We start from the raw sequence: 14,672 nt of genomic DNA on the forward strand, positions 1-14,672 counted from the left end.
ATACGTATGGAGTCATATACTTATCTCTAGGATTGATAGGAATAACAATATTATCTTCTTAGCTAGCACCATTCATTATCAATAAAAAAGTCAAAATTCAAATTTGTTTATTCAGAGAAAAAGAAGAAAGAAAAGTTCACTAAGGAAATATATTAAATTCTATCAAAATGTTTATGTATATATATTAAACTTGTGTGTGTGTGTGTGTATATGTGTGAATAAATAGATAAAGATATTATTTTACTAGAGAATGATTTAAAGTGGTGTTATATTACTTTCGTTCGACTATTTTCTCGTACTTAGTTATAGTAACAGGAATCGTAGAGTTTCCAGGTTCTAAATCTGCACATTGTGACTACCAAAAATACTAACTTTTACTAAAAAATATTCCACATGCTTTTAGGCTTTATTGCGTAATTATTTTTGCATTGAAGAGTGCCGTACGTTTTACCTTCTTACAATTTCAAATTATATCCACCGCATAGGTACTCAGAGCGAAATATTTAGGCGAAATGAGAGTGCACATGATTGATCTCGCTTGTACTTTGTCATGATCCTTTAACGTTGTTATACAACTATATTTTTGGTTTACACAGATCTCAATTAAAACGATAGAAAAATAGATTGCACATCTCCAATTCTACAAACATTGATCTTACTTGTATAATTAATTAATATAATTAACATATGTCTACTACAGTTGCGTGAATCAAATGATTTTAATATTTGAATTTCATGAAAGACGAACGATTGTTCTCTCTAATATTTGCCGAGGAATCACAATGCGTATCATTAGCATCACTGATATATGTTGCAAACGCTTGCATACAATTTATATACTTTTGAATGTCACGGATTTTTCGATCGGCAAAACCCTGTTATATAATAAAACTGAATAGGCATTATCTAGATAAAATTATGACGGATATCTCTGGATAAACTCCTTTGGCATGTTCGCGGATTACTTAAATCAGAGCGCTGCTTGAAATGATCACAAGATATGCACAATTGCCAAAATCTGGCATGTACTTTCCATAGTTGAACATAATTTAATTCATCTTTCTGATAGAGCCAGCCAAGCAAGTATGTGAGGAATGTCGTTATTATACATTATGTGTAAAAGATAAGCTCGGGAATTTGACCTTCGTCGATGGATGTGCCATTATTATCTCCCGTCTCGTTGCTAAATTCGAACTTGACTTTCCCATTTCCTGAATCGCAATCCACCATCACCGTGCGTAATCCCTTTGTGCCATAATATGAAAATGGCCCCTGAAATACAAGAGCACAACGTGCTTATTACCGATCATCACGCGCATATAACCGATTATATCCGATCAAATTGATCAGTGAAATTCAACAGAACTACCTTGAATGTAGTCGACGCGGTATAAATCGTATTTGGTAAGATTTCCGCTAATTCTTTGAACATTAGACGGTACGTGTACTTTGAACCATCACAGCTGAGACTTGTTGCATTTGTAGCTATCACTTTACCCGACGCCGTGTGAATCAATTCCACCGACGCCTCGTATGTCGCTGGTTTCTGCATGCTACCGTAAACCCCGTAGCCGATCAGAAAGATACGCCTGTCCACGCTGAATCTGGACGAAGAGCAACGCAGAGTTTCGTGATTCGTCGCGCACTTTAGTGATCGTCAATCGTGTTCGCGGATTACGAAGCGCGATTACCGGATGCGATCGCTGGTTCCGCTGTATCCCCATTTGCTCTCGGTATGCTGAAACCTGCACACGGTCTGCTCCTTGCCCGTCATACAACACCGCGGCATCGTTTGAAATCCCACTAAAGGCTTAGGATTCAGTATGAAGTACGTGAATAAAGATAGGACCTGCAACATTTCCTCGTTGAGTGAACAGTATCAGAAAATATTCACGGTAGAAACATTCCTGCTCTCTTCGATCTGCTATATACGAGACGCGTTCGTATGCGGCGCTACCTCTGAATAATTCAACAAGCCAGATTGCGCCGGGCCAGCCGTGAATTCTTCTTTCGACATAAGCGGGAAACGAACCAAGGATAGAGCGTTGCCCAAGACTTGACGTTGATTTTCCGGAGTGACTGGTAACTGCTGCCTCACGCATTCCGCCTCTGACCACCTGTACGAGAATTCAGCTATGTGAATACAAATCGAACGATTTGTCAGAATAGATCACAGCATCCAACCGCACCTTAAAACAGCTTGGAACAGCTTAGATTCCCTAACGCGCAGAGTGTCTCTTTCCAAGACTACCATCAGCGTGTCGATATCGATGTCCGTGAAGCCGTCCGCATTGAGCGCCTCGGTCGTGAATCGGTCAATGGTATCCAAACACACCGAGGCTAATTGCGGCTCATCGAACAGACGTGCTTGCGTTAAGAGCAGGAAAGCGTTATCACTGGTTAAATTATTCTTTAGAAAATCAACGCAATGCTTCTCCAACGCGGACACCGCGTACTTCTTAGCGGTGTACAGCGTTGTCATCACAGTTTCAGGATCTATCTGTATCTCGTCGGTGTATAGAAAAAGGAGCACTGCCAAAAATGCAGCGGGTTCCACATCAGGTACTTCTATTTCCGAAGAAGCTGTCGCGAACATTCCGTTAAACATTGCGTCGAACACGGCGCTTCCAGAGGACAGGACTAGTTTGTGTGCCGGTATACGTTGCCGTTGCGCTCCTCTTCCCACTAGGAAACTAACATCCGACAGTATCTCGTTATTGAACAGAAACACGATCCTCTCGCGCATCGTTGCCTTTGTACCCTGCCAATTATATGTGGCCGCGGGTTGATTATGCGTGGAAGAGTTCTCTAAGGCGACGTTATTCTGCGACCGGCCCTCCAAATACGATGTATTCGCCGCGTTAGTCGGTGGCCGGCTGAAACATTCAAAGCGGGATATAATCAACTGATAACGTGCGACAAGTGCGTTATGACGTTAGGTGATAAATCATCGTCAGTCCCGCATAAAATTGCAAAAATCACGGCAAGAATCTCCCGTTAATGCTCCGAATACGACTGGAATAAATCATGCTATATTGGCTCGAGACAAAAGTTCGTTCTGTTTTTTAATCGGGGGGGTCGATTCGTGTACTTCAAAACGCAGTAGGAATTACAGAAGTGAGCGAATTTACTGGAATATTTATAATTTCATCGATCGACGTCATAGTAAATCTGCTCACTCTTGTCATTCTCACTACGTTTTCAGAGACGACCCCTCGTTTCTTCGCTCCGAAATCTCAAAATTCCACGAGCGCGAGGTCACGCAGTCGGAGAGATGGCGGGTCGTCGAACAAATCGACGCATACTTGATTGATTGTATCTTAAAATAAACAAATGCTCTATGTATATACTTTGATCGAAGAACTTTCGCTTCAACCCGATATTTCGAGGCTTCATTATTCCCAGCTTCAACACCGCCGCTGAAATCGGCCTCTCAACTCACTTATCGCCGTTCGAGAACGAGGCCTCGCTTCGGGCAGCGGACGAGCTCGTCGGTTGCTCTTCGTCGCAGACGAAGTTGAGCGCGCGCCGTGCTCGGGAAAGGGTGACATTGCCGATGGTCTGCATGTTTCGTAGCGGTTCCCGCGACGACGATCCGTCGCCGATTCCGTCGCGACCGGTCGAGCCTCCTGCCGCCGACGTTGCCGCCGACGTCGCCGCCGCGTTATCCGTCACGTCGCCGTCCTCGCCACCAGCCGCAGGCTCTCGATAACCTTGCGCCGTCAGACGCAGGCTCTGCAACCTCGACGCGACGTTCGGCACGTCGTTCAGGGAGGTCTCCGTAGAAGACATGTCCGCGCACAAAACGTAGTACTTGCCGAGGTACTGCCCCGTCTCATTTAATCGCGGCACTTCGCGCCAACGCGGAGCGGCGGCGAGAGAGCAGAACTCGCCGAGAGCACGGTTACCCTCCCGCTCGCGATTTTCTCCTTCTCTTTGTCCCTCGTCTTCTCTTCCTTTCCTCCTCACCGAACACGCCGGGTACTCGCAGCGGGAGAATATTGAGAAGAGCGACCCACGCGCTACAACGCATCCCACCGAGGCTTCTGCTCCTCCACCCCCTCCCCCTTCGTCCCGATTCCGTTTTCCTTCGAACGTTCACTTCGCGAGTGAAGCGACAAACGCCACGAGCGGCTGTCGAGGGTACACTCCCGGGCGTTACCTGCTATCGAGACACCGCTGCCCGACTACACCGACCGCGAGAAACACTCGGTCTACGCGCGTATGTAAATTACGCAGTATCAGAGGATAGGTGCATTCGAGGAGACGCTATTTACCGCGTCATTCTATCCTTCTTGTAAATGTAGAATAATAAAGATAGATTGACGTGGTAGCGCTAAATACAGTCCCCTCGAACGCATCCGAAGAGTGATGAAAAATAGCGATCGATGAATTTTTCCGTCGACTGTCAGGAATGCCCGGCGGACTGAGGATAATTGGAGAACGTTAATGTTATCGACTGCTTTTGAACGACGAACAACATGCTTTAGAACTGTTTAAAAGACTAATGCGCTGTTAAATTTACCGTATTCGTAATTATCTCGATGTTTCGTAAGTTTGTGCGCACTCTTATCCCTCGCCAAAGTATCAAAGTATATTTCCGTGAAATGTTATCCTTCCGTGACTATCGTCTCGCTGAGATAACATTAAAGACCGCTAGTTTATCGGAGTTCGCGTGGAGCTTGAAAAAATGCGCCGTACAGTGATGCCCTCTTGAGAAATGTCGCGGCTTGGTATCGAAAGCAAGCAACGAGCCGGTTTCTTCGAAACTGAATTATTTTGTCCCTGCATTCGAACGTTATCATATAAATTTCAATTGCGTGTACTCGGCGTCACGTCAGTTTCACACATCAAATTTCAGTCTCAGTCACGGTTTGTCCGGACCAATTCTTTTCTTTAGTGACCAAAATTATTTATTTCACTTATCGGCAACTTAGAACTATTAAAAATAAGGCCACAACTTTCAACAGTTCTAGGTGAGTTTCTACGAGTTGTTAAATATCAGCCTCGCTTCGGCAGAAATTATATTAGCAGCATAAAAATGCATCGTTGAGTCAGATTTTGTAACAAGTGTATTAATGATGTTTATGTACAATGTTTACATGATACAGGGAACATGTGCGCACGTTTACGGTGTTACGGTATAAATACAACAAATATGTAATCAGCCCAGAGTCGTATAAACTAATAATACAGCAATAACGGTGAAATAGTATATGTCGGGAATATAATTGGCGAATTATGTCAATCAAGTTAACACAGTTATTATTATCTATAATCTGTTTTAAATCTCTTTATGTGTTGGATAATATTATTATGGAACATACATAAACATTGCAATATAAAACAATGGATCGCGTATTTCTCGCAGTGATATGTACACGCATGATAATACACGCCTGTGTATTAAAGATCTCTCGGAATTAATGCAATACAACATAGAGTTATCTTTTGCCAATACATGTAAATTAAAAGTTACAAACCTTCGCAAATGTACGTTAACACGTTTACTGATAGGAGAGTTTACGGAGAGTAGTAGAAGACATCAATATCGTTGTACAAAATATTAGTGGCAGAAAAACAGTTCGTTTGTTCGTTAATTTTGACTTATTTTATTTACCTTGCGTACGTATAAGTGTGTATAGTGTATGCCTGGGTGTGTGAGCGCGCGTGTATGTGGGTGTGTGCATCGCATCAACGTGCAATGAAAATATGTAGAAGAACTTAATCTTAACAGCTTCCTTTCATATATAAGTATTCCGCGCATTCTTCTTTCACGTATTTCTTATGATAGTCAGATTTATCATTAATTGTCATGGCTGTTGGCGCACCTAATGTTTGTCCGCACGTTGTACTCGTTCCGATCGGTGCTTCCTACGCCAATAGTCGTTATTAATTAAATACATGTCGCCTCGGCTTCATTGATAAAATTTCAGTAGAACTACATTTCGCGCATATCCTCGTTATCGACGTAACGATGTGCGCTGCAGATCTATGTGTAGACACACGGGATTAGACTCTAATTAATCGCCGGATATACTATATCCTATTAAGACTATTGCGTAAGCTTATCGAGTACACATACAAATTTATAATATACAAGTTAAACATAATAGAAAACTGGCCGCATGTAAAATGAAGAGTAAATTGGATTTAGTAAGCTAAGGCGCTAAATTAAGTGACACGCGCGACGAGATGCACGCGTATCTCGTTAAAAATTAATTATTGGCGAAACAAAACTATCTCGATATCATTCTGAAACGTCACTCCCGAACGGCGACATTAGTCAGCCACTGTGTTATATTTATTCATTGTTCCAGAAAAATCCAGATTTAAGTCTATTAACGATCATTGTTTTACGATCACTGTAAGAACATGAAATCAAAATCAGCCAATAATGCGGTGATGTGAAATTATATCTATTTTCTTAGTTCGCATAGATTTTTCTTACCAAGTAAGTAATTTATAATAAATATAGGGAAAAGAGGAGATATTTAAAACGCACACGCTAATAAGAGATATTTGTAAATGAAACACCAAGGAATACAAAACGATTAATTGACGGCAAGCGCATCATTCACAAAACGACACGCCTCGCCCTCGATATTGTCTAATAAATTAATTACGTAATTGTCATCAGAAAATCGATGATACGATCATTGGTAACGTTTCCAAATTGCGTTCCAACGACTATATTAAATACTCTTCGCGCACACGTCTATCTCTCGTACGTAATCTCGTATTCGCGTATTCCCTTTTATATCATTGGTCAGTCGCAACACAATTATACGCACAATGTACTGTCAGTTAAGAACGCGAATCGACGCTCTCACGTCTCGAAGTCCAACTCTTGGTCTTTCGGCTGGTGCAGTTTGCTCTTTGTCCTCCTCGACTTGCTCGATGTAGCTTTTTTTTTCTTCGACTTCGGCATGATCTCGCAACTGCAGCCGCTTCGCACCCTGATGTAGTCCAACGTCCACTTGGTTTTGGCGTTGGCGGCGTTGTATCCTTCATAGCCCTGAGAATCGGTGCATTGATCAAGCGATACTAACTCCACCCAGCTATATGTGTTTGACAAAATCTTTCTCAACGCGTGATTATTTGTGATTACGTGAAAATCTCGAGTAAACCAACGAGACGACAAACATTACCGCAATCTCAATAATATCAATATACTATTGTATATTGTATTTAAAAGGAAAAAAAAAGAGAGAAATATTAATCCCGATGACAGAATGACGATAGAGTTTTTTGGTAGTTTGCTTGTTTTCTGGTAGTTTTACCTGTTCGCTAGTGGCGTTGACGATAGCATACACGTACGCGAACTTCTGCACGCATTTGGACCGGTTGCTTAACCTCCAGTCGATGAACTTGCACGGCCGGTCGAGGACGTCTGCCCTACAAGAGTACTCGAAGAACCTCTGGGCAATCTCGCCGTCTCGGAAGAGCTCGACGAACATGTTCCGATGATTTTGACCGCCAATCGGTTCCACCATATGCATAATCTCGGGACAGCATTCGACGGTGCGGCTGCTTGTTTCCTGATGCAGAAAATAGTCCATCTCTCGAACTGTCATCCGCTTGTTCAACAGCCCTTCCAGTGTACTGCAAATCATGACGTAAAGTGTTTCTCCCCGTTTGACCCAATTTCGCATTCGAGCTCCTTTTTCCCGATCATACGTATTTTTTTCTCGATTTTCTCCGATGGAGCACAAATGGAGCATACAATATTCGTGGGGCCTTTCCCGAATTCACTTTTAACCGTCGTCGAGGTATGTTAACGATCATCATATATTAACAGGCAGTTTAACGAGAGAGAGAGAGAGAGAGAGAGAGAGATATATGTATGTAAAAACAACAAAATTATGTTTCGCTACGCCACAGTGAGCCACGTTGAATTTAAATCGGATTTAGCTCGCCATCGAAGCAAGCGCCGGTATTCCTCCCAATGCTCGGCACGACCGAACGCTAATAGCTCGTATCTAAATTACGCGGTAGAATGTTGTTACGATTAAAAAACTGCATGGTGCATGATATTTTACTTCGTTTCGTATTCATTATTAGCATTTTATGCACATTGCTAATAATTAAGATAACAGACTGAACACGATCGATTATTTAAATGTGTGTCACGCAACGTGTTTTCACGCGCTCCTATCCATTATTATTCGTAATTCTTGTTAAATGAGCTATGATAACGAAAACCAAAGCGATAACGGTGCAACTAACTATACGCTATTACGTTTTCGAATGTTGAAAAATTAATCTCAGCTTATACCCGATATTAGATCGCGCATGATAAATCCAAACCCCGATACTTATTCCTTCGTTTCATCATTTCCTCTCATTTCAACGGAAAAGATCCTTATACTTACATCTGAGCAAGATGTTCTCTGAAAGAATGAATTCCCTTGCCCTTTCTAGGGAAGAAGGATAAAGTCAGATTGTTGGCGACAGCAACAATCTGCCGCGGGCACAGGACTGCGGTCAGCCAAACCACCTGCAATGAAAATCACGAGTGCGAATTAAGCGTGCAAATTATTTGCTCACGTGTTTAACATCCGATTATTTTCCATCAAATTTCGAAGTTTAAGAGACACACCGAAAGGAATTGGTCTTAACAAATCAATGATAAATATTCTCATATACATAAGCAATAATATTATAATCTTCTTAGAAGATTTTTAGTCTTGATTTGATTAAATTTATACCGATGCAAGTATTACTTACGCTTGAATCAAAACTAAAAATTCCAGAATATTATATAAGAATATCATTGATTTAAGACTATTTTTCGCGGCGCATGAGTGCATCGATAACAAAGCGAAAAGATTTTCTTTCGGCGATCGGAGGATTACAGATAATACAGAAGAAACTCCCCGGATTTTCCTTTTGCGTTGTAACATCTGCCCGAGCGAATGCGTTTTCCTATTCGCATTTAATAGCAGCCGTGAAACTTGCGCATTTCTATCGCGACAGGTGTGTGCATGTGTGTGTGTGTGTGTGTGTGCATCTTAATGCCACGATCACGCCATTTTGACGCGGGACGTTGCAAACAATAACCGCATGCCTGTCGGCCGCCTAAGCGACTAATGCGCATGACTGTGCGATTTTATATTTCGCGAATTGTCAGATCAGAATAGAACTTAATATCGCGGCGAAGGATCGCGTGAGAAAGTGTCCGAGGGACGTCGGAGATTGGCGCGAACGCGCAATAAAGCACGCGGTGTGTTAGTCACGCATCGCCCGAATCCGCGCGCGCGGCACACGTGAGGTGCACGTGTGAACACTCGCGCGGAGGTGAAAACATTAATTCGGCTTATGATTTTTATGCAAAACAGGCCTCACGGCGCCGCCGCGCTCACCTCGTTAATACGAGCGTGCCTCTTTCTCGCGTACCGGCCGCACTTTCGATTTAATTGCGCCGTATAACTCGTCGTCACCAGAAAGTACTGCGGAACCGGTCCGCTCCATTCAACGGGCTAAATCTCTTCCTCCTCGTTCTTTTTCTCCTCGACGCGGCACGGAAAAAGATCCTTCGAAAGGCGCGCAAGGTGCAATATTTACGATTGTTTATTGCGCCCGCGCGAGAGAGGAGCGGTACCGCGATAAACAGCGCCGTATCGCTCGGCTATTCGGCCTTTGCTGGGACTTTGGCTGGAAATACCTCGCGAGAGGAGAATCCCGGAGTAAATTTTCAAGCGAGATGTCAATTCTCGTAAATCCGATTTCTCGACTACCTGTACGTATGAGGGAGCGTCTCGTTATTAACATCGCAATCTTATCTACAAGCTTGCAAGAGCTGTTCCTCGATTCGACTCTGTGTAGGACGAGCCGTGCATATGTTATTATCGTGTATCGGTGACACTTCTTTTCACGCGGCGCAGCACCGCCGACGGGCGAAAGTCAAACGAGAGCTCGCCGCCGAGGCTGATATAAGCGAGACAACGCGAAATAGCCGGCATCGCCGACGTTTAATTAAGCCATCGTTCCGCAGGGTGAACGGTTAACTAAGCGGCGCCTCCCATACGGGGAACTCGTATTGGGCAGAAGAACTGCGTTCGGATTAAACGGATATTCACACACGCGGGGACCACACATCGCGCATTTCTCTCAGGCGATCCTTATCGGGCTCTTGCATCATCCCGAACGGGAAAGGAATTCTCTCTTTCTCTCTCTCTCTCTCTCGTTGGCAACGCGATTTTAATCATATTGAGACGTGCCCGCTCGGCACGCAGTAGCAGACATTGCGGCATAACTTAGCGATACTTAGCTTAATTGTCCGCTAAGTCGAGACGTCGGGCGATTATCGCGACGTGCCCGACGCGCGCGTCGAAATCGTCCGATCGTAAACACGCGAGTGCCGATGAAACGGACCAGTTATTAACACGCGCGTAAATATCGGAGGTTTAAGGTGATGTGTTCAAGGCGAAGTAAGACGCGGTATAATAAACCGGCCTGTGGAAATTACCTCTCTTTCCCGCGCACGGCAGGCCGCGGGTATCGTCTCGCGCCGGCGCACGAGATTTCACGGCGATGCTCCTAAAGAAAGGAAGTTAAGCCGATGTTACCTCTCGGGGTTGCGCCCGGGCCAAGAAGACGTCAATTAGCGTCGCGGATTTCTCCCTTTCTCTCTCTCTCTCTCTCTTTCTCCCGTGTTCCACGATACGATAATGAAATGGCCGCTCGGGCGCGCGCCAGAAAGGCGCTCTCTTTCGCGAAACTCGAAATTAGCCAGTCGTTCCTCGCCTCGGTGTACGATAATCCCGGGTGTGTTTCGGCGGGTGGTGGGCACCGGCGCTTTCGTCGTAATTCCGTCCGCGCCGGGGCAATCATCGTTCTTGCGTCTCGCAATTTTATCTAATGACAGTCTGACAGAGTTCGCCATTACCCACCCCGATCATTATCAATCCTCGGCGAATAAAGATTTACCGCCGCCGCGGCCGTCCGCGCCGCGTAAGAGCCGCGTGAGCTACGGCACTCGGATTGCAAACTCGTTCCGCGCGTTTACGAGTGCGCGCGTTGTGCACATAAGAAGGCGCGCAACGCGCACGGGGGTTCCGCGCATCGATCGTCGAACGAAAATAAGGACCGATCGACTATAAGTCACCGCGCGACAGCGAAGTTAACTGGGGACGACGTTTTTATGGCTTCTTTGCGTTCCCAGTGCCGTTCGGCTCCCTCTCGAGTAAACGTAATTTATGTACATCTTAATTGGGTATACACTTCGGATCGGCCGAATGTATACGCGCTATTTGAAGACGTTTATCGACCATTCCGACTGCGCCGATCGCTAACGGTCATCGGAGCTCATGGGTTTTTATCTCACCGTCGTCGTTTTGTCAGATAGCCGGTGACGTATCTAGTGCGTCTCCAGAACAAGACGAGTCGTATTAGGTGTGTAAATAAGTTCGGTGCCTTTGCACTTGACGTAACTCTCGTTCAAATTTCAGTTTTCTCCCCGCCCTAGGATAATTTGAAAGTGCCAATCTTAAGCTTTGAGAAGCACTACAATGGCCTTGCCGGCATAACCTCGGAAAACGGTGCACTTAAAGAAAAATATAGTTATTTTCAAGGATAACAATATCCTCTTTACATTTTAACCACAGAAATAGTCAAGAGACTTTTCCAGTAAGTTACTGTAGTGTTACTGTAGTATCAATGATAATAAACTTACGTGCACGTTGCTATTACTATTTTACTATTTATCCCTTTTTCTTTAATAAACATTAAAATCATGCTAAAAAGGCACCGAACTTATTTATATATCTAATATAATTGTTACAAATGAAACACGTCACCCTGCTCGCGTCGTTAATTAAGTGCGCGCGTACTGACCGTGGCTAATAATGGCGGGATCGCGCCTAATCCGAAAACATTTAAAACTCATTCAGTGCCAACAAGATAAGAAATAACATCCGGCTCTCTCTCTCTCTTTCCCTTTCTCCTCCCTCTCCTCTCTTATCCCGATCATCCTCGCCGTCATGGTGAGTATCAACAGAGGACGAAATATCTCCCATGTGAAAGCGGCGGAAAATAATTTGTAGCGCAATTAGAGTCCCATAACGCATTGGCGATGACGCTACACCGTCGGCGCGGCGCGACGACTAGTCCCTGCCTCCGTATCTCATTCCTCCTCCCGGAATGCACTCGGCGGGCCCCGTCGCGATATACGTTATACCTACGATATGCCGCGTATTCCGATAACGTTCGAGGAACCGAGACCGGTATCGTTACGGTGAGGACGCGGCTTATCGGTCGACGAGTTTATGTCTCCGCGCCGCGCCACGTGAATCGCAGTGGGTCGTGTGGGTGTCCCGGCGATCCCACTCTTCGGGTTGCCGCTCACCGGAAGATCGGTGACGATCGGTCTCTCTTGCGTGTAGTTCACATACGCGCGATATCGTCGGCGTTATATCTCAATTTGTATCGATTTGATAGCTTAGGGAGGCTGTGAGATCTTCATGTGAAAAGAATGCCTGGAAGAGATACATATGGGAAAAAAAGATCGATTGAATGAATATGACAACGGACAAATCGAGCGCGTTTCGATTGAAGGAAAACAAATTTCTGGCCCTGAGTGCCGAATTTAGTTCGTAATTTAGTTCATAAGAACTAGAAATTCCGTTTCCTCCAACGAAAACGCGTCTGACTCGCTTATCGTCGCGTTAATTCAACCAATCTTTTTTCTCCTCTTCTCCAAAACGTCGAGAAAGAAGAAACGGTACTCTCAGGAAACTCGTCGCGCTTCGTTACGTAGCTCTTACGCCGTTTGTCTAGACTCGGGATCATTTGAAGAGGGAACTTTCCCCGATAATTCATCGGGGCGCGTTTCCAGCAATATTATTAATCCTCGCAACGAAAGGCGAGTAAACGGTTAATTAAAAAGCACGGGGCTTTAAATCCCCGAGTGGCGTAATCGGCCCGCGTTATTTATCACTGCCGTCAGGACCGGCGAGGTTTACCGGGTGCACCAGGAGATCTAGGCGAACGTGTTATTATATTTAAGAGGCGTGCACGCGCCTACCTCAAGTACACGGTTCTCGCTCGTAAAGCGCGTTCGTGCAACCAGAGCGACATTGCGCGAAAACGGTGAGCGCCATACCGCCGCCTCGTAACGATACGCGCTCAGCTCGGCTCGGAAAAGCGACGGCGGCGCACAGCGGGACGAAACGCTGAAATGTGTGTGCCGAAACCCTAGTTTACCAGTTTCAGAATTGTGAAAAGATACTGACATATTTAAATAGTTTAACGTTCGGCCTGTGTAATGATGAATTTCACTTATGCCTTAACTACTTCCGTTTCCCTGTAAAAAGCTCGCAAGCCTGTATAATGTCATAAATATCCCTACACATCTATGGTATGATTGCAATTGCAGATCTATTTGGTAGACTGGTAGGAAAAGTTTGGCCTAACTAACCACTGCAATAAAGATACCTCATTCATAGATACAATGATAAGATAGTCATAGGCCGTTATTCATAGTCCGATCTTATATTCAGGATTGTCTTAAGTTTATTTTCAGACGCTGTACAGCTCATTTTCATTGGCTACGAAACATCTGAAGATGAACTTAAGATGGTCTCAATACAAGATCTCAGTATGAATAATAACCATGAATTTAGATAGTTATAAATTTATGGATGGCTTTGTTTTTTTTTTTCTAAATACCTCTTAAAGTTGGACAATTTTTCCTAGGAAATATGCGATATTTAATGAGGAATAAGTTACAAATCCTGCTAGATTTTATTGAGTATTCGTGCTCATGCTATGCTTTGCTCAGCACTTTAACAGACCCAAAAAAGATCAACTGCGCATATCTACGCACTCACGAGTCACAGAGCGCCAAAAACGTCGAAAAATTACACAAAATTCGTCTGATCTGGTGTAAAAAAACGAACCTAGGCATGCAAGTTTAGACTACGTTGTATTTTCTAAAATTTTGCGAAGTAATATTAAAAAAAGATATATATAAATTTTAACATTTTCGCTTTTGATTTAACTTTTTTTGTCCTATCTTGAGTTAAAATGGATTTAAAGATGTTTTTCTTCCAAGCCTGATTTTTGCATTACGAAGTAATTTTTGTCCTGTTCTCATACTCATCTATAGAGTGACTCATCTAAGACAGGCAACAAGGAAAGAAACACTTTTATTTCTAAAAATTTTTAAATGACCATCATAGATCTCTGAATTCAGTGTATCAAGGATCTTTTGAGACGTGTAATCATATTGAAGAATCGGTCACGTTTCACCACAAATTCGAATGTTTCGCTCCACTGTGCGACGGTGCTGTATCGTGCGCGATAAAAGTCCGCGATCCTTCTACCGCGTCCTGCCGACTGGAGGCGGCAAGTTACGCTCGCGAGTACAATCCAGCGAGCATTCTCTTTGCCGCTATTGGCCGTGAGTTTTTCATCGCTGGGGCTGTATGCCGCGATTGGACGAACGCATGGCAATAATTTATGGGCTTTCTCGATTGCGCTCGGCGCTTTTACGTTCGCACAAACTGTGCCGTTAACATTGTGTGGCGCAAGTCGCATGTCCTGATGCTCAGCGTATCGTAATAATGAGATATTGTATCGCGTCGTTAATAAGCCATCGCGATTTGAATATCAATTCAACGCGGCACTGTGGAAACGCCGCATTGCGGAATGACGAAATGACTCTCTTG

At 44.2% G+C, this 14,672-nt stretch overlaps 2 protein-coding genes across 2 annotated transcripts in view; both read right to left on the minus strand.

The window, feature by feature from the left end:
- Positions 1 to 170: 170 nt before the first annotated feature.
- On the minus strand, positions 171 to 4,569 carry LOC106750731 (BTB/POZ domain-containing protein 1-like). Its single transcript, XM_014631257.1, has 6 exons — positions 3,443 to 4,569; positions 2,190 to 2,876; positions 1,958 to 2,117; positions 1,692 to 1,849; positions 1,370 to 1,604; positions 171 to 1,272 (listed from the first exon to the last, which is right to left on the minus strand). Exons 1-6 carry the CDS (start codon positions 3,790 to 3,792, stop codon positions 1,111 to 1,113), a joined length of 1,752 nt encoding a protein of 583 aa, XP_014486743.1. The 5' UTR covers positions 3,793 to 4,569; the 3' UTR covers positions 171 to 1,110.
- Positions 4,570 to 5,127: 558 nt separating this feature from the next.
- LOC106750701 overlaps positions 5,128 to 14,672 on the minus strand; it is a 35,044-nt gene continuing 25,499 nt past the window's right edge. The window contains exons 3-5 of the mRNA XM_014631202.1: positions 8,376 to 8,500; positions 7,284 to 7,605; positions 5,128 to 7,018 (exon numbers count right to left, since the gene is read on the minus strand). Of these exons, the coding sequence (XP_014486688.1) occupies positions 6,830 to 7,018; positions 7,284 to 7,605; positions 8,376 to 8,500 (636 nt within the window). The 3' untranslated portion in view covers positions 5,128 to 6,829. The remainder of the gene's footprint in view (positions 7,019 to 7,283; positions 7,606 to 8,375; positions 8,501 to 14,672) is intronic.

Source organism: Dinoponera quadriceps, unplaced genomic scaffold (assembly GCF_001313825.1).
Source record: "Dinoponera quadriceps isolate SergipeBrazil2010 unplaced genomic scaffold, ASM131382v1 scaffold5144, whole genome shotgun sequence".
NCBI classification, from domain to species: domain Eukaryota; kingdom Metazoa; phylum Arthropoda; class Insecta; order Hymenoptera; family Formicidae; genus Dinoponera; species Dinoponera quadriceps.